At 45.6% G+C, this 25,691-nt stretch overlaps 4 protein-coding genes across 5 annotated transcripts in view; 2 read left to right on the top strand and 2 right to left on the bottom strand.

The window, feature by feature from the left end:
• The window catches only part of gria1a (glutamate receptor, ionotropic, AMPA 1a), a 39,556-nt gene extending 35,262 nt beyond the window's left edge, over window positions 1-4,294 (top strand). Inside the window, exon 6 of the mRNA XM_062476901.1 lies at window positions 4,259-4,294. Coding sequence (XP_062332885.1) covers window positions 4,259-4,294 — 36 coding nt within the window. The remainder of the gene's footprint in view (window positions 1-4,258) is intronic.
• Window positions 3,185-13,476, bottom strand: lonrf4 (LON peptidase N-terminal domain and ring finger 4). Its single transcript, XM_062476364.1, has 12 exons — window positions 12,634-13,476; window positions 10,760-10,878; window positions 9,999-10,121; window positions 9,184-9,450; window positions 8,946-9,075; window positions 8,722-8,797; window positions 8,411-8,525; window positions 8,200-8,321; window positions 7,696-7,854; window positions 7,256-7,418; window positions 6,816-6,965; window positions 3,185-6,632 (listed from the first exon to the last, which is right to left on the bottom strand). Exons 1-12 carry the CDS (start codon window positions 12,929-12,931, stop codon window positions 6,483-6,485), a joined length of 1,872 nt encoding a protein of 623 aa, XP_062332348.1. The 5' UTR covers window positions 12,932-13,476; the 3' UTR covers window positions 3,185-6,482.
• A 1,291-nt stretch (window positions 13,477-14,767) lies between these two features.
• med7 (mediator complex subunit 7) lies at window positions 14,768-16,550 on the bottom strand. The gene is made up of 2 exons (XM_062476976.1): window positions 16,383-16,550; window positions 14,768-15,954 (listed from the first exon to the last, which is right to left on the bottom strand). The coding sequence occupies exon 2, from the start codon at window positions 15,943-15,945 to the stop codon at window positions 15,181-15,183; it is 765 nt and encodes a 254-aa protein (XP_062332960.1). The 5' UTR covers window positions 15,946-15,954; window positions 16,383-16,550; the 3' UTR covers window positions 14,768-15,180.
• Window positions 16,551-17,038: 488 nt separating this feature from the next.
• On the top strand, window positions 17,039-24,503 carry itk (IL2 inducible T cell kinase). Of its 2 annotated transcripts, none has more exons than XM_062476982.1 (17): window positions 17,039-17,254; window positions 17,490-17,594; window positions 17,729-17,810; window positions 18,110-18,235; window positions 18,384-18,421; window positions 18,606-18,763; window positions 18,859-18,924; window positions 19,079-19,133; window positions 21,417-21,496; window positions 21,832-21,974; window positions 22,401-22,475; window positions 22,723-22,891; window positions 23,046-23,262; window positions 23,361-23,425; window positions 23,614-23,732; window positions 23,860-24,017; window positions 24,239-24,503. In XM_062476982.1, exons 1-17 carry the CDS (start codon window positions 17,117-17,119, stop codon window positions 24,302-24,304), a joined length of 1,860 nt encoding a protein of 619 aa, XP_062332966.1. In that variant the 5' UTR covers window positions 17,039-17,116; the 3' UTR covers window positions 24,305-24,503. The 2 variants fall into 2 exon arrangements, with proteins under 2 accessions (XP_062332966.1, XP_062332965.1); XM_062476981.1 differs by having other exon boundaries at window positions 22,720-22,891.
• The last annotated feature ends 1,188 nt before the right edge of the window (window positions 24,504-25,691 follow it).

Here is a 25,691-nt window from a genome sequence, read left to right as displayed (position 1 = left end):
TGTCTGTTTTTCTTTCACCTTTCGTGTCTCTTTCACTGCACCTTCCATCCTTCAGATGTTGCTATGCCAACCTCCTCTCCTCCATGTCGTACTGTTGATTTCTATTAACACACACACACACACACACACACGTACACACTCACACACACAGAGAAATAAAGAGAGAGAGAGAGGAGAGAGAGAGAGAGACAGGAAGAGAGGGAACAGCCACCGTGTGTCCTCTCCACAGGAGATCCCTCCTCAAATCAGTGAGCTGATCTGATGACATCATGTACCCCTCCACCCCCACCCTCCTCCACCCTTCCCCTCCACCCCCACCTGTGGTGTCCTGTGTCTGCTGTCCTCCACGTCGCAGCTGGGGGCACATGTGGAATGTGTGTGTGTGGGGGGGGTGGGGGGTGGGACGACACTCCAATATTTCGTCCAGAGACCACTGACACCGCTGTGAGCTTGGGAGTCATTGAGCGCTAGCAAGGGGTCAAATGTGGTTCAGGGCACGCAAAACTCTTCAAATACTTCTCCTGTTCTCTGCACTTGTACATGATGGGGGTCTCAGTGAAGCAATCCAGGGGCGGAGCATGGACTCAGCCGTAGGGGTAGTCTTTGGTTCTCTGGAGGTAAACTCGAGGTCTTTGGAGGTAGTCTGGGTGTCTAAGCTGCTCCCTCTAACAGAATGCAGAGGGTTATCTGTCATAGTCCAGCTGATAGGGCCTTTATCTATGAGCTGTTAACACTCCAGACAGGTTACACAGGATGAGAAAACAAAACCAGGTTTATCGGCCTCAAACAAACATGTGCGCAAACACACACACACACACACACCATCAGCATCCTCTCAGAACCCTCTAATCCTTCAGAGAAGAAGGGCATTGAGAACGGCAGGAAAAACACACAGATTAGTCAACTTGAGCTCTCCCTCTCACGCGCATCCTATCTCCCCCACTCCCACCTTCCTCCTCTCCTCTCTCCAGGCACACTTCCCCGACATTAGCTCTGTACATGTTGTCTTTCATGCAAACAAAAGTCTCACTCTTCAAAGACAAAGTTTGTTCATTGTCTAATTGACAATCTGGGCCCTCAGTACCTCTCCTCAGCTATCTCGACTGGTTCCTATGACAACAGATATGGTTTGGGCTCTGAAGTGTCTCTGTGAGGATGGGGTGGAGGGAGGGATAGAGGGATGTGTCAAAACAAGAAGGATGCACTCTGTCTTCTCTCTTCTTTGACTGCCACCCGTGGAATAGAGGTGACTGTTTTTAGGATTCCTTCATAAGGAGGAATTGTTTTGTAATTGTTTGTTGGCAGTTAAGTATAACCCTATACTAGGTCCATCTTAGAATATTTTGCAATTTTGAGGAGAAATCTGCCATTGCTGCTTGCAGCTATATTTTGTTGTTTTTTTAGGGAGGGGTATTGATTCCTTACCGGTTTGGTTTTTGACACTTATGATAGTTGAAGTCTAAATCGTCGTCAACAACAGACATGGGTTATTTCAAATAGACACACAGTGTTTTTTTTCTGTGAAAACTTCACAGAAAACAAAACGCCTGTCACCCTTACTCATTTGTAGACAATCAGAGACAGCACCGGCTTGATGGATCAATTTAGGCTGGTTGAACAAGTGGTACTCTGCTCTGCTAATGGGCTTTGATGTTGAATCTGAGAAGCAGTATGACGACTGACTGGCACAGGCGACCACACGTTTCATCTGCCTGCTTCTAATGCATGGAAAGTCATCTGGAGAACGTGACACGCAATTTTCTTCGTCAAGTCGATTATTTTCCCTTCTATGATAATGACTTGCCTGCTGAGCAGTGGGAATCGTAAGAAGCATAATTTAACGTCACGTCTCATGTATTCTTATTTGTCGACAGCTGTGTGACTTTAAATAATAGACTAGTTTTAGGGAATAGTGCTCATCCTTGAATCGTATTCACTCCTCGCGTAATTCTCAGCTATAGCTATAGAACTTGTCAGTTCTCCTACGTGTACAATAATTCTTAAACTTGTGGAATATCATTAGGCTAATCCTCAACAGAAAACAAATATAGAAATGAGTTACATTGCTAATATTGCAAAATTAAGCAATGGATAATCATCTGGTCATTTGAAGTTTGAGATCATTTAAAATAATACACAACATAGCCTACCTTGTAAGCAATTTCATGTAGGAAATTAGAAAGAAAGTAGGAACATAGTTCCTTCGCGAAACTGCTCTGTGGATTATCTCGAGTAGGTCATAATGTTTGTATAGAGACATTTCTGTTTTTACAGTTTTTCAAATGTATTTTTAGGCGCTTTGAGCATCAGTGCCATCTAGGGAGTCAGGTGGCTGAGCGGTGAGGGAATCGGGCTGGTAATCCAAAGGTTGCCAGTTCGATTCCCGGTCATGCCAACTGACGTTGTGTCCTTGGGCAAGGCACTTCACCCTACTTGCCTCGGGGGGAATGTCCCTGTACTTACTGTAAGTCGCTCTGGATAAGAGCGTCTGCTAAATGACTAAATGTAAATCTAGCTCCATTATTTTCGAGAGAATTCAGACATCTCCACAGCTAATTTAAAAACTTGGCAACTCCTGCCAAACTTGTCTCGATTCATAAATAGCACCACAGGTAAGAGGAAAATTATGTATCTCTGATTTTTGGTTGAACTGTCCCTTTAAAGTTGTTGACAGTCAAGGATGTTTTGGTGGTTCATTTAGTTTCTCAACTAGATTAAGACTGACCCCTGGTGGACATCTTGAAACATTGCCTTGTGTAATCTCGATCAGGGGTGGGCAATTCTGGTCCTCAGGGTCCACTGTCCTGCATGTTTTAGATGTTTCCCTGCTCCAGCACACCTGTTTTAAATGAATGGGTTGTTATCAAGCTCTGTGGAAGCAGGGTAATGACCATTCATTAGAATCAGGTGTGTAGGAGCAGGTAACCATTCTAGAACATACAGGACAGTGGGCCCTGAGGACCAGGGTTGAAGACCACGGTAATAGACGACAAACTCAACTTCAGAGCCCCAAGCCTTTTTTGTTTCAAGGCAAATGTATAGAACGTGTATCCATGGAAAACAAGAAATATATGTTTATTCATAGCAGTTCATACATCTACACAAATAGGTTTGGGGAGGCAGGTAAATAAAAATAAAATAAAAAAAGATTTAACTAAATCTTTGACTATTAATCAAAAAAACAATTAAACAACAAATAGTCATTTCAACAACTTTATTGATGATATCAACAATTCAATGTACTGAAGAGTTATTGGAGGCAAAGAAGATGTATCTGGTGTTACGTGTCCTCAGTCCTGTAATATGACTATTAGTATTACTATTCGAACTGATTAGAAAGTATTCCAATGTTAACCGTTTTAATTCAAGATTGACCACCACACTATTCATACATAGAACACAGACCTTTCTGCGAATCTGACACCATTATGACAAACATACAAGGCTTTGACAGTCAGTCTTTATCTCACCAAATAACCCAAACCACCTTTTCAACATGTTACTTTTGTTCCTAGATGGATTCCTAAAAAGTCATGCATACATGGATCATTGGTCTGATTCAGTTAACTTTGACTCAGTACATGATTCAGTTCACTTTAGGTGCGTTCGACTTCATGCAGCTCCGACAGCCGGCTGCAGCCGGATGCCTTGAAGCTGAAAATGCCATTGGCTGCTTCAAGTCAGCCGGGCTGCAGGCGACGCCGGCGCTGCATGAAGTCGAACGTACCTATTGACTCAGTACATGATTCAGTTCACTTTCACTCAGTACAATGATTCAGTGCATTGAGATTCAATAATGTCTGTGACACATACAGAAGTCCAATCACACTGGACCTCCAGAGTTCTGTAGCATCAGATGAATGATTCACTTGCAGCAATGAACACTGTTTAATCCTGAATCCAAACATTTCAATTGATAGTGACATTATTTTCTGTCCCCTCTTTATTTAAACCAAGGATAAATATACTAAACAATAGTATGTGTTTAAGTGGACAGCATAACTTAACAATCAAACAATATTGGTTTGTTGATAAAAACAGCCCAACATTATGGATATATCTATGGCGGGCACTATTACTGAACAATAGAAAAACCAGGACATGCAAATCCATTACTGTGCAAAAAAAGTCACCTCCAATGAAAAGGGTGTGAGGATAAGCAAAATGCTAAAAGTACACAAAAACAGTTCACACTTCCTGGATCAAGCACGTCAGACAGGAAATTCTGTCCCTCTATGACCTCACTGTGAGGCCACAGGGCTTCGTGGTCATCTCCACCTACACGCTCAGCTAACCCTAACCCTACACCAACCATCTCTCCAGAAATCTCTAAGAAATAAATCCCTTTTTTTGTTAAGAGAGTGAGATCGATCCCAATTTGTCTGAAACTGGGACTGAACAAGCTCTCAATGGCTATTTCCAGAACAGGAGGGGGACCCAGAGAGGGTGGCCCAGGGAGGGTGGCCCAGCCTGTCCCTGAGTCTGTCCATTCCTCTGTGCATCTCTCCGTCTGGAGGGGCATGACACTTGTGTGTGTAATTGGGCCTGTAACTCTCTACCTCCAGGGCTGAAAATATCATCTGAACAGTGTTGCCCTCAGTGTAGCCCTCATAATCTGCCAATCACTGTTCAGCACAGATGGACTCGAGTCTGGACAAGTGACAGTTCGTATCTGGGTGGCAGGCATTTTCCTACAAATTGGCCATGACTTCATCCCAACAAACTGATCTAAACCCCCAAAATGACAGTATTACATGTAATCAATGGCACAATGATTGTAGAAATGTGTTTTCTCTTTTCACCAATGTTTAAGCTTGTGTTTGCTAGTAAATCATTGTGTAACATTGCAGCTTCAACATTCGATGGAATGTGGCACTAAACCTCACATAAAACAAAACCAGCGAAAGAAACGACAATAAGAAACAACTGCAAAGTGTGTCCCCTCTCCTAACACACAGCTCTGGAGATCCATGCAGGCACTCAGGGCATCTTCACTAGAGGGGTGGGGAGTCCGCAGGGGGCACAGCTTGGTGTCTCTGCCCCCACGGAGGCATCACCGAGCAGGCTCATTCCCCGGCCAGGCCCCCCTGGGCACAGCAGAGGCCTGGAGGGACCATCTGTGCACTATGGCATTACTACTTAGCTTCACTATGGCTTGGGACAGGTCCTAGGCTGCATGCACTCCAGCAGAAAACCCGGCCTCCACTAACAGCTGTCAGGAGGACATAGACCCAGTCATCTACTGCCACCTGGTGGCCGCACGTGGTAAGACGCCCTGCTCACCGCGGCTGGTTTTCTACACCTGAGAACGATTGAAGGATAAGGTTGCTGTTTGTCTGGTGTGTGAACCCATCAGGTTGAGCACCAAAAGCAGAGGATGACTGGTGACAAACACACATGTACTGGAAAACAGCAACACTTACAACTTCCTCTACCTCCCTCTCTCTATATATGTAAACCACCATCTCTTCATATGTCATCTCTATGTCCACCTGGCAGACCTGACACACATTTTAGACAGGAAGTTGCCTCGGACATAATCAATTATAGCAACACATACGTTCTGACTATTCAGTGTTGATATACATCATTTGACTACTTATGCTTATAACGGCAATCAGCCTTAATACTTAAAGAATTGTAAAGTAACAGAATCAACGGGCGATAGACATACAAACCACAACAGATGTTCTCTGTTCCACAAGCATTAGAAGTGATGCGGGTCCCACTCCCAACATCCATTCCATTATATCCATTATTTTACTAAATCCAGATGATCATAAAATCTGAATTCTAAATACAAATCACAAGCTCTTCAAAATCAATGTAAGACTTTTTGGTTGTTGTTTCAAAGTTCAGATTTGGACACTTTCCTATTTTCGGAATTGTTGCGTGTGTGCTCTTCACACACTGAGCACTCGCCAGCTGACTCTGTTCAGTGGACACCGTGGAACACGGCGGGCCTTCTGCCATGCGCGTCAGAGAGGGAGAGCGGAACAGCGACACCTAGTGGCGGCACCACGCAACAACAGGCCCTACGTCAACCAGCATGCACCAGCCTGCAGGTGATCAGCCTCACGGACACCAGACGATTGGTTTTCTGTTGTCTGACAGGTGAAATCTTTGGTTGTCCATTCTAAGGTTTCTATGCCACCGCAAACAAAACCTAACCTAAATAAAACCACATTCGGAAACATTCTGATCTACGTAGTACTTAAAAAAAAAAAACTATAAAAGGGAGACGCACATCCCCCGTTCCAGGAGAGACAATAGAAATAACTTAATCCAACTCCAAAAGCAAGAGTGCCATGTGTGTTCGACCAGTCCAGTGTGCTGAACGCGAGTGTGAAGCCCCCAACCTCGGGACCTGAGGACATCTGGAGGCTTGTGACAAACGGCTCACAACACACACTCCGTATCCCTGTGTGTGTGTGTGTGTGTGTGTGTGTGTGTGTGTGTAAATGCGTGTGTGTGTCCCGAGTCTAGCTCTGGGAGAAGTACTCCAGGACGATGCGCAGGTGCCCCAGGCGGTCCCTGAGCGTGGTGAGAGAGAGCACGGTGGTCTGGTAGGCTGGGTCCAGCTGGAGCACAGACAGCAGCCACCAGCACCAGGCAGGGCCGTTGGAGGACTCCTGGAGGGGGCACAATCACAGAGGTGCACACACGAGTCAGCGTGTGTCTGTCTGCGTGCGTGCGTGTTTGCGTGTGTGTGTGTGGTATATGACAGTGTGTCAGTGTTTGTGTGTGTGTGTGTGCGGGGGGAGGGTACCTGTATTAGCGTGTGTGTGTGGGTGTGTGTGTGTGAGCGTGTATACCTGGATGTTGTCCTCCTTGTCAGGCATGGTTCCGTACTGTCGGCTGATCTGCTCCCGGATGCGGCTGTTGAGGCGCTGGTACCAGTCCTGAGCCTGCTGGTACACGCTGTCATGGAGACCCTGCAGCTGCTCCAGCTCTGATTCGTCAGCCTGGGGTGGGGTGTGGGGGGGGGGGGAGTAGAGAGAGGGAGGAAAGGCAGATTGATGACCACAGCTGAAACATTTCCCATCAGCATTCAGTATGAGTGGGAAGATCTTTAAGCTTATCAGAATTGAATGTATGTGAGTGTGTGTGTGAGAGAGAGAGTTTGTGTACATAAGTGTGTGTATGTACTGTATAAGTGTGTGTGTATATATACATTGGTGTGTTTGTGTGTATATTAGTGTGTGCATATAAGAGATATACATAAGTGTGTGCGTGTATCGAAGAGTGGGTGTACCTTGTGGTCCTCCAGGTACTCGATGTCTGCAGTTTGGTATCCATCCCTCTGACCCCTCCTCAGCACCCGGAAGCGACTGCCCCCCACCGTGTCCACGTACGACCTCCCATCAGGCAGCACCTCCAGGCTCAGGATCTCCAGAATGCAGCCGTAGTCCGCAAAGCTGTACACACACACACACATATACACGTACACACGCACACATACACACATATATACACACGCAGATACACATTCAACCCCCACAAAACACACATACAAAAATACACGCGCGCACACACAATTTAGATCCGCTCACAAAAACATTCTCTCCACAGGGCGGCTATTTGACCCACTTCTGGAAACCTTTTCCGTGTCGCTTACAGGTTCTCCTGAGTGTGTCGTGAGAGCGGGTGGACGGCAGTGAGTGTGTGTGTGTGTGTGCGTGCGGGCCAGCCTACCCTTTGCCGTGCTCGTAGCTGCACATGCCAAACTTCTTGGTGCCCGTCTCCATGCAGCGGCGCATCATGAGGCGGTAGCGTGGCTCGAAGATGTGCAGGGGGCAGGGCACACCCGGGTAGGCCACCGTGCACACGAAGATAGGGATGTTCGTAGTTAGACTGGGAGGGGGGGGGAGAGAGGGGGGATAGGGGGGACAGAGACAGATAAAGAGAGGGAGACAGAGAGTGAGGAGGAGAGAGCGAGGGATGGGGATACAGGTGGGCAGAGAGAGAGAGAGAGAGAGAGAGAGAGAGAGAGAGAGAGAGAGAGAGAGAGAGAGAGAGAGAGAGAGACAAAGATAGTTATTCACAAACACGGTTAGTCATATCTCCACTAGAATCTCGTTGCTATGGATATTGCAGAGGCGATGGTGAGCCCTGTTTACTCCAGACGCTAGAGCACTTTAGGGAACAGGTAGGGTGTATGTTGTCGTGGTTACGCACGGGGGGGGGGGGGTGACCTACTTGGACAGCTCGGCCATCTCAGTCTCGTGCACCTGCATCCTCTCAGACAGCTGCTGGGGGAAGAGGCGGGAAATGGCCTCCTGGAGCAGCGCTGTGGGGTTGTACTTCCTGTTCTTGAAGTACTGCGACAGGAAGCAGGAAGTCGGATTAGACTGACCCGAAATGAACTAACGGTGTGTTTGGATTCGTGTTTGGATTCAGTAGGCCTCACCTCTTGTAAGGGCTGCTTGCAGAGTGGACAGCGCAGGTTGTGATCCAGGCTCCTCTCAATGCAGTTCTTGCAGAAGGTGTGGCCACACGGGGTAGTCACTGGCTCATAGAACAACCTAGAACACCGGCCCCTCCGGTCAGAACACCGCGTGGCACAACAACAACCTCCACAGCCTTGCTAACCTTGTTATCCTGCACTCTAGGCCAAGTTAACTCCTTTCCTCACAGCCAGGAGGAGCTATAGAGCAGCGCTGAACGGGACACACACAACCAGAAGGGCAGGAAAAGTGAGAGGAAGGTGAGCACACTCACCGGATGCAGAGAGGACACTCCAAGTCTGACACGGTGAGCACACTCAGCACCGTCTGGCTGTCCTGGCAGCACTCACCTGCAGACCAACACAAACCACTCCATCACTCGATAGTTGTGTCGTGAATCATGTCGTCATTTAGCAGACGCTTTCACCCAAAGCGACGTACAGTACATGGATTTGAACCTGCCGCACGCGCGCGCGTGTGTGAGTGAGCTCCACATACCCCGCCGGTTCCTCTCATCCTTCCTCATCATGAGTTCCTCGTCATCCTCCGCTGTGGGCAGGAAGGACACGGCCTGGCAGAGACTCAAGCAGCACTCCGTGCTGGAGCCGTGCTTCGCCTTAGAGGAAGTCTGCATGCACGCACGTGCACACACACCCACACACTGTCAGTGAGTTCTACCACTGCCACACCAACAACGCAATCTATGTCCCCCATATGTGTGACAACACAAGCTCACCTGGAGTGACTCTAATCTTCCATTGGCCTCTCCCTCCTCCTTCTCCTCCTCCGGAGGAGGGAACCGGTGCCCTTCGCTGTGTTTGTGAGTGTGTGTGTGAGTGTGTGTGTGTGTGTGGGTGTGTGTGTGGCTGTGTGTGTGGCTGTGTGTGGGCCCCTGGGAGCCCCCCAGGCTGGTGATAGGGCAGGGCTCTTTCAGGTACTCGGAAACCACCTGCAGGATACAATGTACTTCTTCTGGGACTGCCATGCCCTCAGCCTCTAGGATCTGTCATCACACACACACACACACACAAACACACACACACAGGTTGATAAACACACAAAGGCAGACCAACATGCACATTCACACAGATAGGGCAGAAACACGCGTGCACACCCAAAGAAACAAGTTCCTGAAAGCTTTCGTTTCACCTGACTGAAGTCAAACAGGTTCTGTATGAGAGCACCGCCATGTCCTGCATGTGTGTGAGTGGGGTTTACGTTGCTATCGTTGCTTTGCCAGCTGATTTGGGGATCTGTATATTTATTTGGGGATATGTATTTGTATATTCATCCCATAACAGGGAGACCAGACCAGCTTAGTTCCTGGTTGGTCTTTGTTGTTTCATATTTAGACCTAGTTCAGACCTCATACTGAGAGCACCAGTGTGGAGGGAGAATACTGGGGAATGGGGGGAGACTGGGGGGTTCTGGGTGAGGACTAGGAGAGGACTGGGGGAGGACTGGGGCGTCTGGGGTAGGACCAGGGTGCTCTGGGGCAAACTTTGGCAGGTTTGGGGGAGTACTGTGAGGAGGGCTGGGTGAGTTTGTCACCTTCTTAATCTGGCTCTTGGCAGGAAGGAAGTCACTCTGGAGCTTCAGACAGCGGTGGAACTGGATCAGAGCCTCTGTCTGACGGCCCATCTCCAGCAACACGTTCCCTTTCCGGAAGAATCCCTGGAGAGAGAGAGAGAGAGAGAGAGAGAGAGAGAGAGAGAGAGAGAGAGAGAGAGAGAGAGAGAGAGAGAGAGAGAGAGAGAGAGAGAGAGAGAGAGAGAGAGAGAGAGAGAGAGAGAGAGAGAGAGAGAGAGAGAGAGAGAGAGAGAGAGAGAGAGAGAGAGAGAGAGAGAGAGAGAGAGAGAGAGATAAATGAATCACACCACTCCTTTACAGAGTGTACAGAGAGAGTTGTTTTATCCGTTGTTTTCAAATAATCTATGTTTTCACTGACACTAGCACACATTCAGTCACATGACCTGAGGTGGGCCATGAAGTAGTGCCCAGCAGATGTGTTGCTGCTAGGACCATCTCTCCCACACTGGGCTGCAATGATTCACTCCTATTGTCACATAAGTGGATGACTGCATATCGAGCTGTACATTAAATAGCGAGAGTAAGGACTCCCCTCCATTGTACCTACACTCAAAACATGTTGATTAAACAATGTTATGGTGCTGCCCATGTCTTTCATATTTCACACAGGCTGTTCACAGACTCAAGTGTGCAAAATCTCTTGATATTATCATTGGGGTTGATTTTAGAAGTTGTTTCTATGGTCCTGGTGTTTGGTGGGGACATCACTTCCTGGTTCTGACCTCGGTCCAGTTGGGGCGCGTGCAGCAGAGGTCGTCCAGGTCCCTCAGGGCGTCAGGGTAGCACCTCAGGCCCACGCTGGCCTCGGCTCTGAACACCTTCAGACACACGTCATCTGGAGCTGAGACAGGAAGAGATGTGGACGTAGACATAAACATGGGGGGGGGGAGTGAGAGAGAGAGAGGTAGAGAGAGAGAGAGAGAGAGAGAGAGAGAGAGAGAGAGAGAGAGAGAGAGAGAGAGAGAGAGAGAGAGAGAGAGAGGTAGAGAAATGGGGAGGTCAGAGAGAAAGATGGGAAACGAACGCGTCACCGACGGCTGGCTAGGAAAGTACACTTCAGTCTCATTCACATCACACTTCATCAACATAACTAGACTAATAAAGCCTGGAGCCGAGGTAGAAACACCTGGTCATTATGTTTCTCTTCAGGATCGCTGCGCTCCACAGTGCTGGGAGCAGAGCGGTACATCAGCAGAACACGTCCACAGCAGAGGTGCTCTCACGGGGAGTTTGACATTACTCACCACTAATTGGAGGACAGAACTGAAGATACCAGTGTCTCCTCACATTCTATTGTTAACTGTGTTTTTGTGTGTGTGTGTGTGTGTGTTTGAAAAAGAGAGAGTGGTGTGTCTCAGGACCGAGCCTCAGAGAGAGGACAGACCAGGGCACAGTGTTTAAAAAGGACTGGGTTTCATTGGAATGGGGGAGATGAAAGTGAATTGATGCGGTTGTGTGAACAAAACGCAGGGTCAGCTTTACAGTGCGTCTCCAAATAACACACCCCAGAGCCTTACTGAGCAGGCAAACTGCTGGAGACCGTTTGCGCTGCCTGGAGACACATTTTCTTGAACCGTTTTTTTTCATTCAGCAGCTGCCTTTATCTAAAGCCCCAAACAAAAGTGCATTATAGTAGTTGCTGATGAAGACAATCAAAGGATAAAAGTGCTAGCTTCACAGTAGTTAACATCACAGTGGTTAAATGCAAAGCGGCACTCTTGTGTTTACAAGACGTGGGGCAACAACAACGTTGTCTTAAATGCAACTCCTGAGGACTGCTGTGAGATGCTCTCACCGGACAGGCTCCCGGTTGATCTGAGTGAGAGATTGAATGTGGATTATGTGTGAGTGACTGATGAGTGAGTGAATGAGTGCTTGTGTGTGGGGGTTAGTGTGTGTGTGAGAGAGTGTGAGTGTGTTCTGGGCTGTAACAGCCCTGGGTCATACGTTCATATTCAACCATATGAATGGCTAGTACATTATGTGTCAGTTAAGTTCAAGGCAGAAAGAGCCATTACTGAATAACTAAGACTTGTGATTGTCACGTACCCAGGCATGGCGTGGATGTTGTCAGACAGTGAACTGAAGTGGCCTACCACCTTCACCAGCAGCCTTGAGTGTGTAATAGCATGACCCTATTCTGGAGCAACACTGATATAGCTACATCTCCAGCAGAGTTTATGAGCCATTTCCACCACACATGGGCCCACACGCCATTGTGTTAATTAGCAACATGTTTCTAGTGTGAATGCAAAAAAACCCTGCAGCATTCATATAAGAGCTCTGTGCAGGGGTCACCTAAGGTCATATGTCCATACTTCTCGTATGGAGCTGATGACAAAGGATGGATAGGCCTACTGCTGTGCTACGTTTACACCTTACAGTTTTTACAAAAAATGCGTTTGGTCAATGGCCTATTATTGTTTATTAATTTCTTAACGCACAGCTAGATCGCTGGCTTGCGTAAGAGGCTATAGTGCCATAACTGGACGTTACACAATGTAGGCTAGCCTACATTTGAGCACAGAGACCTGCAGCATGCCTCGGGGTTGAATGGCCCAACTTAAATCTAAGTTAACACACGCAACACCCTTACCTTGTTCTATCCCCTCGTCAGCGATGCGTAAAGCGTCAGTGAATTCGCTGGCTTTCAGCTTCTCAAGGATTTGGCACTTCATCTTTGTCTCGTCAGGGCGGCACTTTTCAATGACACTAATCAGCAATACATTGTTTTTTATATTTTTTGCGTCTTTCTGTTTTAGCCGTTCCTTGCAGGTCGGACATCTCGATGGCAAGTTTGTCCCCAGGCACCGACGGCACAATGAGTGGCCGCACGACATCGTAACTGGTTCGCACATGAGGAACAGACAGATTGGGCACTCAAGAAGATCCATGGTGGTGTGTTATGTCACCCCGACAATTCCCTCAAGGAAAAGTAGGCAGAATGCTTCCCCTCAAGTTAAAAGCTTGTGCACAGTCAGTACTCCGTTACATGCAACATACTGTCGTTTGACTGGACGGCTTGGTGGGCTAACATACATTTACAAACTGCAACAGTGTCCTATCTAAACGCATCAACCTTCGTCTCAGATTTACAGCAACTCTAGCCTATCTAAAAAACAAAAACAAGACATGCACTCTGCGCAAACATATGCGGTCTATTATTTCTGTTCTCAACTTTTTACCTTAAAAAAACGTTTTAGAACCTATCCATTGTCAATCATAACTTAGTTGTTGGTTTCGAACACATTATTCCCTTTTAGAGCATGACGATTAGGGAATCGTTTCAGTCCAAAACCCGCTTTGCTGGCTTTTTCGTGTGCAGCTCCGAACTTCATCAACGATTAGATTAGAATTTTTACGTTATTATTAAGATCCCATCCTCGACTGTAAATTCGGACAGTCTGCCTGTGGTCCTTGATCACTGATACAAAGCCAGGGTACACTGTAACACCATTACATTACATAAATAAAGACCATGTGATGTGGCAGCGAGCAATCTCATTGGATGACCGCCTGACGTTGTGAAACAAAGATGCGGAGTTTTATAACACAATTTCTGCGACGGGTGCAGCGTCTTTATATATTCATAAACATCACAGTGCAGTGGAAGAGTTAATAAGCGTACACATAAGCGTTTGTCTAACATGTTCACTCTTTCACAAATTCAATAGTTACTGAGAGGATATCAACAGATGCCGCACACTTGGTGATGCTGTCGTGATACGCAAAGTCAACATTTTGATTTCATAACATATTTTTGTGTGGGAATAAATTGATTTAATATGTGATTATTACACAGGTTAAATACAAAAAAAATGTGCGTCTTCAGATCCACCCCCATTGCAATAGCGTACAATTAGCCCACATTATCTAAAGGGATAATTAACATAACGAATGCGGGGCCGTCTGCAAAGCAATCTCATATTGTCTCATTAGAGCAGATTGCAGCACGTAAACCTTAGCTGGTTCATAAGAGCAGTGTCTGGGTAGATGGCTTGTGTTAGCCGTTATCAAAGGAATACATTGGAACCATGTCAAGTAAATCATACATGTATAGACAACATAACCTCTACTCAACTGTCATGCTGGGAGGAAAACAGACCCTCTAGTTGCTCTAACTGCAAGATTGACACTGCCGTTGATCAGCGTTCATTTCAGCAGCCCTTCTGATCAATGCTTTTGTATATATAAACATGAGCACCCGACAAAGTCTGACTGTGTCACACTGTCACTATAACTGAAAGGAAACCACCCCGCACTCATTAGTGTGTGTGTAGTTCAGGTTGTATCTGACTAAAGTACACTTACACAATGCTACAGTGCACAAGCTCAGCTTGTGTTGTGTAAGGTATGCCTTTCCCTCTACCGGTCGGTCTGGTGCCTCATTGGAGCAGATACAGCCAAATCTCCTGTCGTACGAAGCCACATCGAGACAACATTGCGTCGGTGATTGTGTAACAGTGAGGTGGCTGGGGAAAGGTTTGTTCTATAACATAGAACTCGTTTCGACATCCTCATCTTATTGACAGATTAGTGCATACACCCACATTCCACTCACCGACGCAGGGATTTCAGACAATCTTGGAACATGACAGACTCCATTTTAGGACCAGACCAGATGAGAGAGCCTGGGGTCACCAAGTACCATCCCTTCTTCAGGTCCTTCATGACTGCACCAGTACTTCACCACTGTGCCACATGATGCAAGAATGTCTGGCACTACTTGGTCCAATTGAAAATATCTTTATTGAGTTGACAGTGGAAAGCTGAATGCTCTGGGAATTTTTTACCCAATACCAAGTGTTAAATCCAGAGGCAGGACTCCATGCAAATTCTAGTGTTATGAAATAACACGTGTAAGTGAATGTTTGACTAAGAAAGTTCACACACACACACACACACACACACACACACACACACACACACACACACACACACACACACACACACACACACACACACACACACACACACACACACACACACACACACACACACTTACTTACTTAGCAAAAAAACTAAACAAACTGGATACGCTATTCGTGCACAGCTACAATATTCACAACAAAACAAAAAGCTTTACCAGATTCAGTAATTATTTGCATAAAAAAAACACACAAACAAAAACGACATGCAAAACTCAGGCAATCTCGTCAATAATGCTGCACATTGCAGCATCCTTGTCCCATTCTTTGTCCCTCTTAGTGGGAGGCACGCTCTTGTCCTGCTGCCCTGTGGCCATACAGCTGGCCCCCACCTCCTCAACGTCCATGGGTTCTGTTTTCAGTCTGGCCGCCAACCCAGCAGACCCCCCCACCCCAGTACCTCCAGACCCAGCCCTCGCACCATCTCCTGCCCCGCTCGGCCCCTCCGACTGGGGTATGTCATCGGGCAGAGATGCCAGGCAGCCTTGGATCATCTCCACCACCCTCTCCAGATGTTTCTGGAACCTCTCGGCCGTCTCCAGCCTCTGCCTCTTCTGGACCTCCATCATGACACGCACAGTCTCGCGGGCCTGGTGCGGACGGTACTCGTTGATCAAGTGGTGCATGTGGACGAACAGCAGCTTCAGGTCTTCCAGCTTCTCCTCACGCTTGATGCTGCCGGGGCTCTTAATCAGGATGTCCAGAAGGTCCAGGAAGTTCACCAGGATGGACATATTCAGTTTCTTGAGTTCTCGCTTGTGGTCGAACTGCATCGGGTGGAGCCTCTCGATCCCCTGGCTCTCCAGAGGACGGATGATTATGTCATCGCACTGGAACTGGTTGCCGAACATCATGTAGCTGTCGCGGATCGGCGGCGGGGGCTTGGGCGCCAGGCCCTTGCGGATGTTGTCATCAGTGTATTCCTTGATGTACTGCATGGGCGGTGGTGGCAGAGCGCTCACCTGCTGTGGTTCACCCATGATGGATGCCTAGGGACAGAATTAGGGATAACTTTAAGCTGCATTCATCTCGTTTTCAATAATTAGTTAATAACTTTAAAATAGCGAATGCACGAATACCGTATGCTACTAGGTATTCACTTAGATGTACAAACGTAGAGCTAGCTACTTTCCCTTCCCGTTAACTAATTACGAGTGTGAAATACTAGTGAGATACGAGTGTGAAAAAAATGAAAAGTATGCAGAAATAACGGTTGGAGAAATATAATTAAGAAAGCTAGTTAACAACATACTGCTACACAACTATATACAAAGCTAATGTAATACACTGTACTCTTAGGCAGGCTAGCTACTTAGCTACCATGCTAATGCTAGCCAGCATTAGCAAACTAGCTTGGTTGCTAGATGTGGAGCAGAAGTAATTTGATTAGCTAAGCAAACAATTGAAAAATACATACCCTTTAGTGTGAGAAGTGTCAATACTGTGATGTTAGTTTTCTATAGCCAGACTAAATTCCCCAAAACAAATTTTATCTTTCACTGGGATAACGATGGCATAAACCATGGGAGCTACGTTAAGGCATAGCCTTGTGCCGTAGCTTTTCACGTCCTCTCTGTTTGATTGGTCGCCTGTTCACGACGTGTTTATTTGAACGTGCGGATTGGAGCGCTCCATTTCAACAACGTAGACGGGGATTGGTTTACGTGAGTAAAGGCGATAGCTTTTATATTCCATAAAATGTATTATCTTGGAAGATACGTTCTATTTAGTCAGATTTAACATGGCAGGCTGTTGTAAAAACTGCCGTCAACATTCAAGAAGGCACACACGTTTGGCGTGAGCAAAAGTATATTGCATTTAAGTTTTCATCAGTCCTGGGTTTGTAATTTAATTGGCTAATGGTTACATATATTACATCTGAAACACTTGTATTGCAATTTTAAATGTTGGCTGTGTTCCACACATTTGAAACATCAAAACGTATCACATCTGTGTGCGTGTGTGTGTGGCAGAAATTGAGAGAAAAAAGGTGTGTGGCCCTACTCAAGGAAGTGGTTCACCTACAGTGACAACTCCGGAAGCTCGAGTAACATATCATCAGCTCTTTCTCCCTCACTGTTTTTCACACGTTTTTAGTCTGACACAAGCACAGGCTGCTGGCAGCTCTAGGGCTGCAGGTAACTGTTTGCCATGTACCCCAGAGTTATCTTAAAAGGAACTCTAATCAAGAAATCTCAACAGAAAAGAAGGACTTCCCCAAGCAATTACAAGGAAAGGTTTTTTGTTTTAGACACACAAGACTTGACCTATTCTGAACGGCGTCCCGGGGTATGTACTGTTGATGGAGAGGAAGATGGAAAATATTATCAGTGTACTTTTGAATCAAAGTACATTCTATTTTTAATTGTAAAACAGTCATTCACAATAAGAAAGTTGGTCACACCTGAGATGAAATGTACAAAATAATCGGAACGTCTTCAAAGCTGTACGTGTACTTAATCGTAATTGTAATAATTGTTATGTGAGCGCCAACACTCATGGAGATTCTGTGCTCTGTGTTCAGAAAAAACCTGTTCAGAAAGGCAGTATTGAGCTGGCCAGGATTAAGTGTGTTGAGATTGTATGCAGTGACATTCCCATCCCCTGCAGCAACAAGTACCCCTTCCAGGTGAGAGAAGCACACTTCCCAGTCCGTTTATCTTCAAATGAACGGAAGGAGAACCTGGCAGAAACTCAATAGGGCCATTCAAGCAAAAACACAAGGACCCTACAGCTACTGTTTGATGCTGCTTTTCTCCACAGGTTTTTCATGACAGCTATTACCTGTACATTTTTGCCCCGGATAATGACTGTCGGCAGCGGTGGGTCCGGGCGCTTAAGGAGGGTGAGTAGTCCAAACTAAAGACACCCCAACAAAGGCCTTGATCATGGTCTCTCTGGTGTCTTGTACAAACCCATAGTCAGAGATGTACCTCTAAGGTTTACTGTCTATGCTGTGTGTGTGTGTGTGTGTTTGTGGTTTAAACACAAGAGTTTCAGTTTGAACCTTGTGCTGCTTTCTAAAAGGCTACACATCTGTATTCTGTTGAGGGGCAAATACATGGTCCAAATCTTTTTTTTTCTTTTAAACAATAAATTAGTTATGTGTTATATGTTTACTTTGTTGTTCTCCTCCTAATGCAGAGACAAAGTGTAATAGGTTAGCAGTGAAATACCACCCTAACTTCTGGATGGATGGGAGATGGAGATGTTGTCACCAAACGGAGAAGCTGGCGGCCGGCTGTCATGAGTATGACCCCATGGGATTTGGTACTAACCTCAGACTAGTTTTAGTCTAAATCTTCATCTGCAAAAATGTGTGTCCCTATAGAGTAGAGGACATAACCCATTTTGAAAATTTGATAAAACTATACCGTGTAGTATATATGTATAGAAGTAATTTTGTTTCTTTTCATAGCTTCCAAAAAACCTCTCCCTAAAACTCCAGACCCTGAGGTAGGACCCTGACTGTTGACGCACACTCACACATAATGGAATGTCACTTCCTGTAAAACGTTTTATTCATTAAGTTCACTCATAAAACATTAAAATCAACAGCATTGACATCCATATACAGTTATTGCTTCTAGAACAAACGTAAGTGAGTGGTCAGCGTTTCCTCTCCACTTTATCTTGACAGCGCCGTTTATCAAACCCAGACTTAGGCAAGGTGGTGGTGGTGGCTATCCAGAACTATATCCCCCACGATGCATCTGACCTCACCCTGAAGAAGGACCAGGAGTATGTCCTTACTGATAGCTCTCACCCAGAGTGGTGGGCCGTGCAGGATGACAGGGGGTAGGCTAACACTGACAGGATGATAGTGGCAGTTTTTGTTTTTTTCTTATCAAACTGACACTGTGTTCATATTTTCCTATGTTTCCCTTCTATAGAAACACTGGGTTTGTACCCAACATATACATTGCCGAGAAATCGGGGAGCAACTTCAACAGATTTGTGTGAGTCACAAAGTCTGTTCCTCATATAACACTACAGTTTTGGTGTAAACCATTGTGAGTGGTATAGAACAGTTGTCAAATGGTGACCATTGGAGTACACTATCATATGATTCAGTGGTTATTATGTTGATGTGTTGAATGTGTTCATCTGTAGATGGTACAACAAAAACATCACAAGGGCACGAGCTGAAGAACTTCTGATGCAAGAGGTACTGTCCGGACACAATTAGTATTTATTTGTTCATTGGGTGTGCTTTGCCTTCGGCAAGGGCACAACCTTTGTTCTCTCACATATATATTATTGGGTGTGCTTTGCCTTCGGCAAGGGCACAACCTTTGTTCTCTCACATATATATTATTATTATTCTTTTTGCCCCCCTAAAACTCAGTCAATATTTGGCCTACATAGACAACCTAGGTGTCAAACGTTTCGTCCTGGTACCGATTGAGTTGCTTGTATTGGGATTTACGTTCCGTTGCACGGTTTAAGTAGAAATTACGTTTTTGTGTCGAAAAGTGAAGCTAACGGTGGCTAACTTGCTAACCACAGTCAATGACGCTACTTACGTCACTAACGTCATGAAAACTCGCGTGACCTCTAGCAGAATATTAGTTTAGCAGCTCGTTAACTTCTGGGAGATAGCTAGGCTAACTATAGCTTTACTGCAAGGCAGCTGCAGAAACGCCACAAGCAAAGAGGCCAGGTGATAACTATTTACTAATTTTACTTTGTGATATGACACACAATTGTGATGTGTAATGTACAATATAAGCTGATATTATTAAGGAAGTACATCTACTTTCGGAAACAGTCTACTATTTCACTGAAGTATTAGCATCATGACATTAGCCTGTGTTGCCCGGGCAACACATACTACAGTGGTCTATGATGTAGCGTTATCTGTTTTCAATCGTTAAAATAAACATTCCTCACATATACATTTTCGTTGTAGGATTTATTCTGACATTAGTAAACGATTTGTTGGTGAAATTACCATTACCTGTGGTTTCAAACCAGTGTTGCTCACTGCAACGCTGTAGCCTACGCGAGACACTACAAAAACATCTACACAGCTGTAGGAAGTCAAACGGCGACAGAACATGTTCGGCACTCCCCTTACTTAAATCAAAAGTCTATCTAACTACTAACCTGAACTTCATTGCCACAGCCTAAACGTTGTCAATCTGTTCATGAAAATAATTAATTTCAGTTTAAACCGTACAACGGAACGTTAAATCCAATTCAACCAACGCAATCGCTACCAAGACGAACACAGCAGTAGTCTAGTACTGTGCCGTAGTAGTACAATTTACCGGGGCAGCTTCTCCACACAGGGCTATATCGCATTTTGCGTTGTTACTGACAATGATCGCTACCAGTGAGCTTTTTATGAATGAGCGATTTTCCACTAAATAAATGTCAAGCTTATTTACGTTTTGGGGAGCATATTTTCCGTTAGCAGATGGTACTGTTTGAATCGCGATTCCATCTTCTACTGCCGGGCAACGTCGTAGAATAATCTTCAAAGGGGGTTCTTTATTAATGAATGAATGCAATGAGTAGGCTAAATGCCTGAAAATATCATGAGAAGGGAAAAACTTAAAATGACGTTTAAGTCATAGAGATTAGGTCAATATTTACACCGGTCTGCCCAATTTATTCGTTTTGTTTCAACGATGAGGCTGCCTCTTGCAGGGGAAATGAGAAGACATCTATTTCATTCTACACTTCACTCGTATTTTCAGTTGTAAATTAGCAGCAAAAAAAAAATGCTTTTAAATCTATGTAATCTTTATAAATAATAAGTATGCATTTTTATATAAAATATACAGAAATATCAGTTGTAAAAATGTCATTCAAAAACTGACCCCTGTGCAACCGACGCAAGCAAGCACACCCTACAATTTCCCCAGAAATTGTACCCTCTCTAGTTTACTTATTTATTCAATCATTAGATGTCCAGTTATATGTAACCTTAACTTCAGGATATATCAAGACTATCTGTTTGTGTCTAAAGATAGTTACATTGGAACATGTATATCTTTCAGTATGTAATTGTGTGGTTGAGTATATGTGTCCAATGCAACATCTGCAGTGTGATCCAAATACTTGGATCTGATTGGCTGTGACCATGTGGTTTTTGCCAGCAAGGATGCAAGGGCTGCATTTGCAGGATGCATGTCTGCTTTCACACATACAAACACAAAGTACATCTCCAAACCACACAGTTAGCTCAGGTTCAGGATTTCCTGTTGTAAATGTGTCACACAGTTTTACAGGCAAAGTTTGGGTCCTTGACTTTTACGATTGTGCGTGTCTGTTGGCCAAACATTCGGTGCACCAATTCCAAGAAAAACATTTGTAGGATTGTTTTGTCTCCAGCTATCTAAGAACCATTTACATATCCCCTGAGAACATACAATCATGTTCACATAATGTATGCTTCAGTTCTTAAAAAAGCGTGCATGACTGTTTGCGTGCCCATGTCCAGGGCAAAGAAGGGGCATTTATGGTGCGGGATTCCAGGCAGCTCGGCGTCTACACTGTGTCCGTCTACACCAAAGCACCAGGGTAATTATCCGCACAGTCAGCTATCACTGACGTACTGACAACACATTAAAAGTACTAAGGACTGAAGTATTTAGAACTGAGACACTGCTTAATCTTTGGGGGGGATAATGTGTTTAAAATTGCTTTAAGATCAACTGGGGTCAGATGTTTCTTGGAGTCGATATTGATAAGAACGTAACAACGGAATTGCTGAAGAAACCATAACAATGGATCAGCAACTACGCACAAACACACAACTAAGACAGATCATTTGTGACACTGTGTAATGCCAACCCGTACATGTACAAGAAAAGACATGTTGTGTTCCCCGACTAACGCTCTCCCTCTCTCTGCAGGTCAAATGGGGAGAAGAATCCGAGAGTGAAGCATTACCAGATAAAGGATACAGAGATAGAGCCGTTTAGGTTTTACCTGGCGGAGAAATACCTTTTCAGCACTATTCCTGAGCTAATCCAATACCACCAGCACAACGCTGCAGGTGAGGAGTGTGTCCTGCAATCACGCTCACACATGCACACGCACTCACAAACACACACACATGCACACAACCTCACACACACATGCACACAACCTCACACACACATGAATTCAAACACACAGGCAGGCAGGCAGACACATATATACTCAGCTGTTTTAAATTCGCCCAAAGGGACAATTAGCACAGCTAAGAGATTAATTCACTGTAAAATTGTTTTAGACATCAAATTCAATGCTTGTCACGGGGACAAGATAATTTTCTGCTCAGAAAGAGTTGTGGAGGAAGCCTTGCCATGAGACTTCGAATCAGTCTTAAGTCTTAAGAAGTCAGCATATTGTACAAGGCATGGACGTTGGTGCCTTGACTAGACCTGACTTTCTTCTGTGTGTGTGCATGTGTGTGTGTGGGGGGGGTAACCACTGGCAGGTCTGATCACGCGCTTGCGACACCCTGTGACGCTTGGCAAAGACAGCTCTCAGAACTCCTTTGATGTCTCACAAGGTAAGAAGCCAAAAAAAGAATTATAATTGAACTGAAGTTAATCAAAAGGGTTATGCAATCTGCTGTTATAAAACAGAGGTATGATGTTATGACAGTTGATGTGCCTCCCACTTTGATAAGACCAACGTGTGAGTTCCAAGTAAACGGGGAAAATGCTTACCTCGACAGCGATGTCGCCTGCTCACAATTGGCTATGCATCGGTGGCATGGGTATTGTAGTTCTTCCTGTGTGTCTGCCCTTCAGCAGGCGAGTGGGAGGTGGAGCCTGCGGAGCTGGTGCTGGGGGAGGAGCTGGGGAGCGGGGAATTTGGAATGGTGCTGCAGGGGACATGGAGGGACAGGAAGGTGGCCGTGAAGATGCTGAGAGAGGGAGCCATGTCGGAGGAGGACTTCAAGGAGGAGGCCATGGTGGTGACGTAAGTGGACTTGTGGACGTGGGGCATTGCCTCATTGGACAGATAAAGGACCACAGCACATCATGTTGGACCGTTCCTAAAAAATATGTGCGTGTGTTTGCTTGTGCGTGTGTGTGTGTACGTGCGTGTGTTTGCTTGTGTGTGTGTGTAACAGGAAGCTGTCCCACCCGAAGCTCGTCCAGCTGTATGGTGTTTGTACCCAGCACTCTCCAATATGTCTGGTGTTTGAGTTCATGGAGCACGGCTGCCTGTCGGACTACCTCCGAGCCACCAGGGGGCATCTGTCTCCGGACACGCTCCTGGGGATGTGCCTGGATATCAGCGAGGGCATGGCCTACCTGGAGAGCTCCAACTTCATCCACAGAGACCTGGTACTCTCAGAAGGAAAAGTCGAGATCTGAACTCAGAAGAGTCACATTGATAGGACGATATTCCAGTTTTTTTCTTCCAATCTCTGTCTGCTTCACAGGCTGCCAGAAACTGTCTGGTCTCTAAGGACAATGAAGTCAAGGTGTCTGACTTTGGCATGGCCAGGTAAGATCACACACACTCCTGCGGTGAGAACTTGTGGTTCATCCACAGGGGCTAGAGCATGGGTGACCATCAGTCTGTAAACAGAAGAGTGAGAGTGTGAACACTGTGAGTTAAACCTGCTGACCTGTTGAGGGGAGACAACAGTCATGCTGTTGTCCTTTCCTGCTGATGACTATGTCTCTCTTCAGGTTTGTTTTGGATGACCAGTATACTAGCTCTCAGGGCTCCAAGTTTCCTGTGAAGTGGTCGTCTCCTGAGGTCATCAAATACAGCAAGTTCAGCAGCAAGTCGGACGTCTGGTCTTTTGGTCTGACTGTCCTTTAATCTTTGTCTGTCTGTCTTTCTGTCTGATTAAGAAGTCTGTCTGTCTGTCTGTCTGTCTGTAACTGATGTTCTACTCCCTCCCCTCCCCTCCTCTCCTCTTCTCCCCTCAGGTGTGTTGATGTGGGAGGTGTACAGCGAGGGTCGCCTGCCCTATGAGAGCCGCTCCAACGCGGAGGTGGTGGAGTCCCTGAACGCAGGCCTCCGGCTGCTCAAGCCTCGTCAGACCCCCAGTGCTGTGCACCAGCTCATGGAGTGGTGCTGGAAGGAGGTGGGTGACCCTGTCTCGCCATCCGTTCCAAAATGTGCCATCCAACATTATGACGTTTTCATGTTTCGTTTTTTTTTTTTTTTTTTAAGTACAAGTAAACAAACACTTTTTTTCCCAATGGTATAGTAACAAATGTGTTAAATGACCAGTGGAATACACACAAAAAGTGTTGCTGAAACAGTTATGCAAGTGTGTGTCCGTTTGTCTCTCTGCCCCTGTAGAAACCAGAAGACCGGCCGTCCTTTGCTGTCCTGCTGCATGAGCTGGCCTCCCTCTCAGACCTCTGACCCCAGCCTGGCCAGCCTGTTCACACACACCTGTAGAATAGAGAGTCTGTATGTACAAAGACATAGGAGTAATTTATACTATTTATTCGTTTGCCTGGATTCCTAATAACTGTGCTAGTAACTTTGGCGTCAACCTGTGCGATAAGTGTGAACTCAGTGCGTGTGGTCAGCGAGAAAATAAAAGTGTATCCATATTGCAGCCCGGGGGTGCAGTTGTGAATCTTTTGCTTGTCGAACAGAACTGTGCACGTCCCTGTTCTGCGTGTGTTTGGTAATAGACTCTTTTTATAACCAGATGCTGGTTTTGTCCTTTAGAGGGCACACGTAGGCCACATGCTCAGACTCATCATCTCTCATCATACAGACACTGCACATGCTCTGTACGTACCAAGTACGTCCTGTGTTGCTGCAAGGCCTCACTGCGAGGTCAACTTTATCTCTGAACACAAGGTACGTTGTTACTGGATGTTGAATCATTTAGGAATATGATCATTCAAGAATTTCACTGTGATTATGTTTCACATTTAATTAGAACTAGTTGATAGCCGGTCACATGGCACTTTATGGACCTGAAAATTGTGCTGTCTAGAACCTTAGATTTCCATTAGGAACACCTTTTTGAATAGGTTCTAATACCCTTTCTTAAATGGTATTAATAGTAGGTTTGCGGTGCGTAAATCCTAATGCTTGGTTTTACATTTACATTTAGTCATTTAGCAGACGCTCTTATCCAGAGCGACTTACAGTAAGTACAGGGACATTTCCCCGAGGCAAGTAGGGTGAAGTGCCTTGCCCAAGGACACAACGTAATTTGGCACGGCTGGGAATCGAACCAGCGACCTTATGATTACTAGCCCGATTCTCTAACCGCTCAGCCACTTGACTCCCACTTGACTTTTCTTACCATCAACATCTTTTTCAGTAATAGTACTGTAGTGTAGTATACAGGTCTAACCAACTATATGGGTCCTGGGTGTCTGTATGCGATTGCAGTTTGCAGCCAGTCTTGCATGCCTTCGTGTTACTGTGACAACCAGGCAGACTGGGCACACAACACTGGCATAGCAATGTTCTTGGAAACAGTCAGTAGCAGGAGTACATGGGAGGTACCATAGAAACAGAACATGTTACAGAAATACTGTACACTGTATATGGTATAGTAAAAATATATATTTTAACTGGCATGTCATGCCATGAAAACTAAAGCTAGGATGACCTATATATCCAGTTAGGTAATAACTGGAATGTTTTCCTAGGGAAATTTTCAACTGAGGTATCCTCTCCTTCCATAAAGTATTAGGACCTTTGTGAACTATCCTGGTCTTTGCAAATGTGACTGAGAAGTGGGTCTTGTAACTCTTGTAACTTGCAATGTCATAAGGTTATT

Source organism: Osmerus eperlanus, chromosome 13 (assembly GCF_963692335.1).
Source record: "Osmerus eperlanus chromosome 13, fOsmEpe2.1, whole genome shotgun sequence".
In the NCBI taxonomy this organism is placed as follows: Eukaryota; Metazoa; Chordata; class Actinopteri; order Osmeriformes; family Osmeridae; genus Osmerus; species Osmerus eperlanus.
Note: the sequence above shows the minus strand (reverse complement) of the source record. Positions and strands in the feature narration are given on the sequence as shown.

Bases quoted from the DNA above. Each gene is read 5' to 3' on its own strand.
- itk (XM_062476981.1), top strand. From the start codon at position 17,117: ATGTACCCCAGAGTTATCTTAAAAGGAACTCTAATCAAGAAATCTCAA. The intron at 17,595-17,728 runs GTGAGAGAAGCA...TTTTCTCCACAG, and splicing joins GCAACAAGTACCCCTTCCAG to GTTTTTCATGACAGCTATTA. The intron at 17,811-18,109 runs GTGAGTAGTCCA...CTCCTAATGCAG, and splicing joins GGTCCGGGCGCTTAAGGAGG to AGACAAAGTGTAATAGGTTA.
- lonrf4 (XM_062476364.1), bottom strand. From the start codon at position 12,931: ATGGATCTTCTTGAGTGCCCAATCTGTCTGTTCCTCATGTGCGAACCA. The intron at 10,122-10,759 runs GTCAGAACCAGG...CTCTCTCTCCAG, and splicing joins CGCGCCCCAACTGGACCGAG to GGATTCTTCCGGAAAGGGAA. The intron at 6,966-7,255 runs GTACACCCACTC...ACCCCACCCCAG, and splicing joins AGTACCTGGAGGACCACAAG to GCTGACGAATCAGAGCTGGA.
- med7 (XM_062476976.1), bottom strand. From the start codon at position 15,945: ATGGGTGAACCACAGCAGGTGAGCGCTCTGCCACCACCGCCCATGCAG.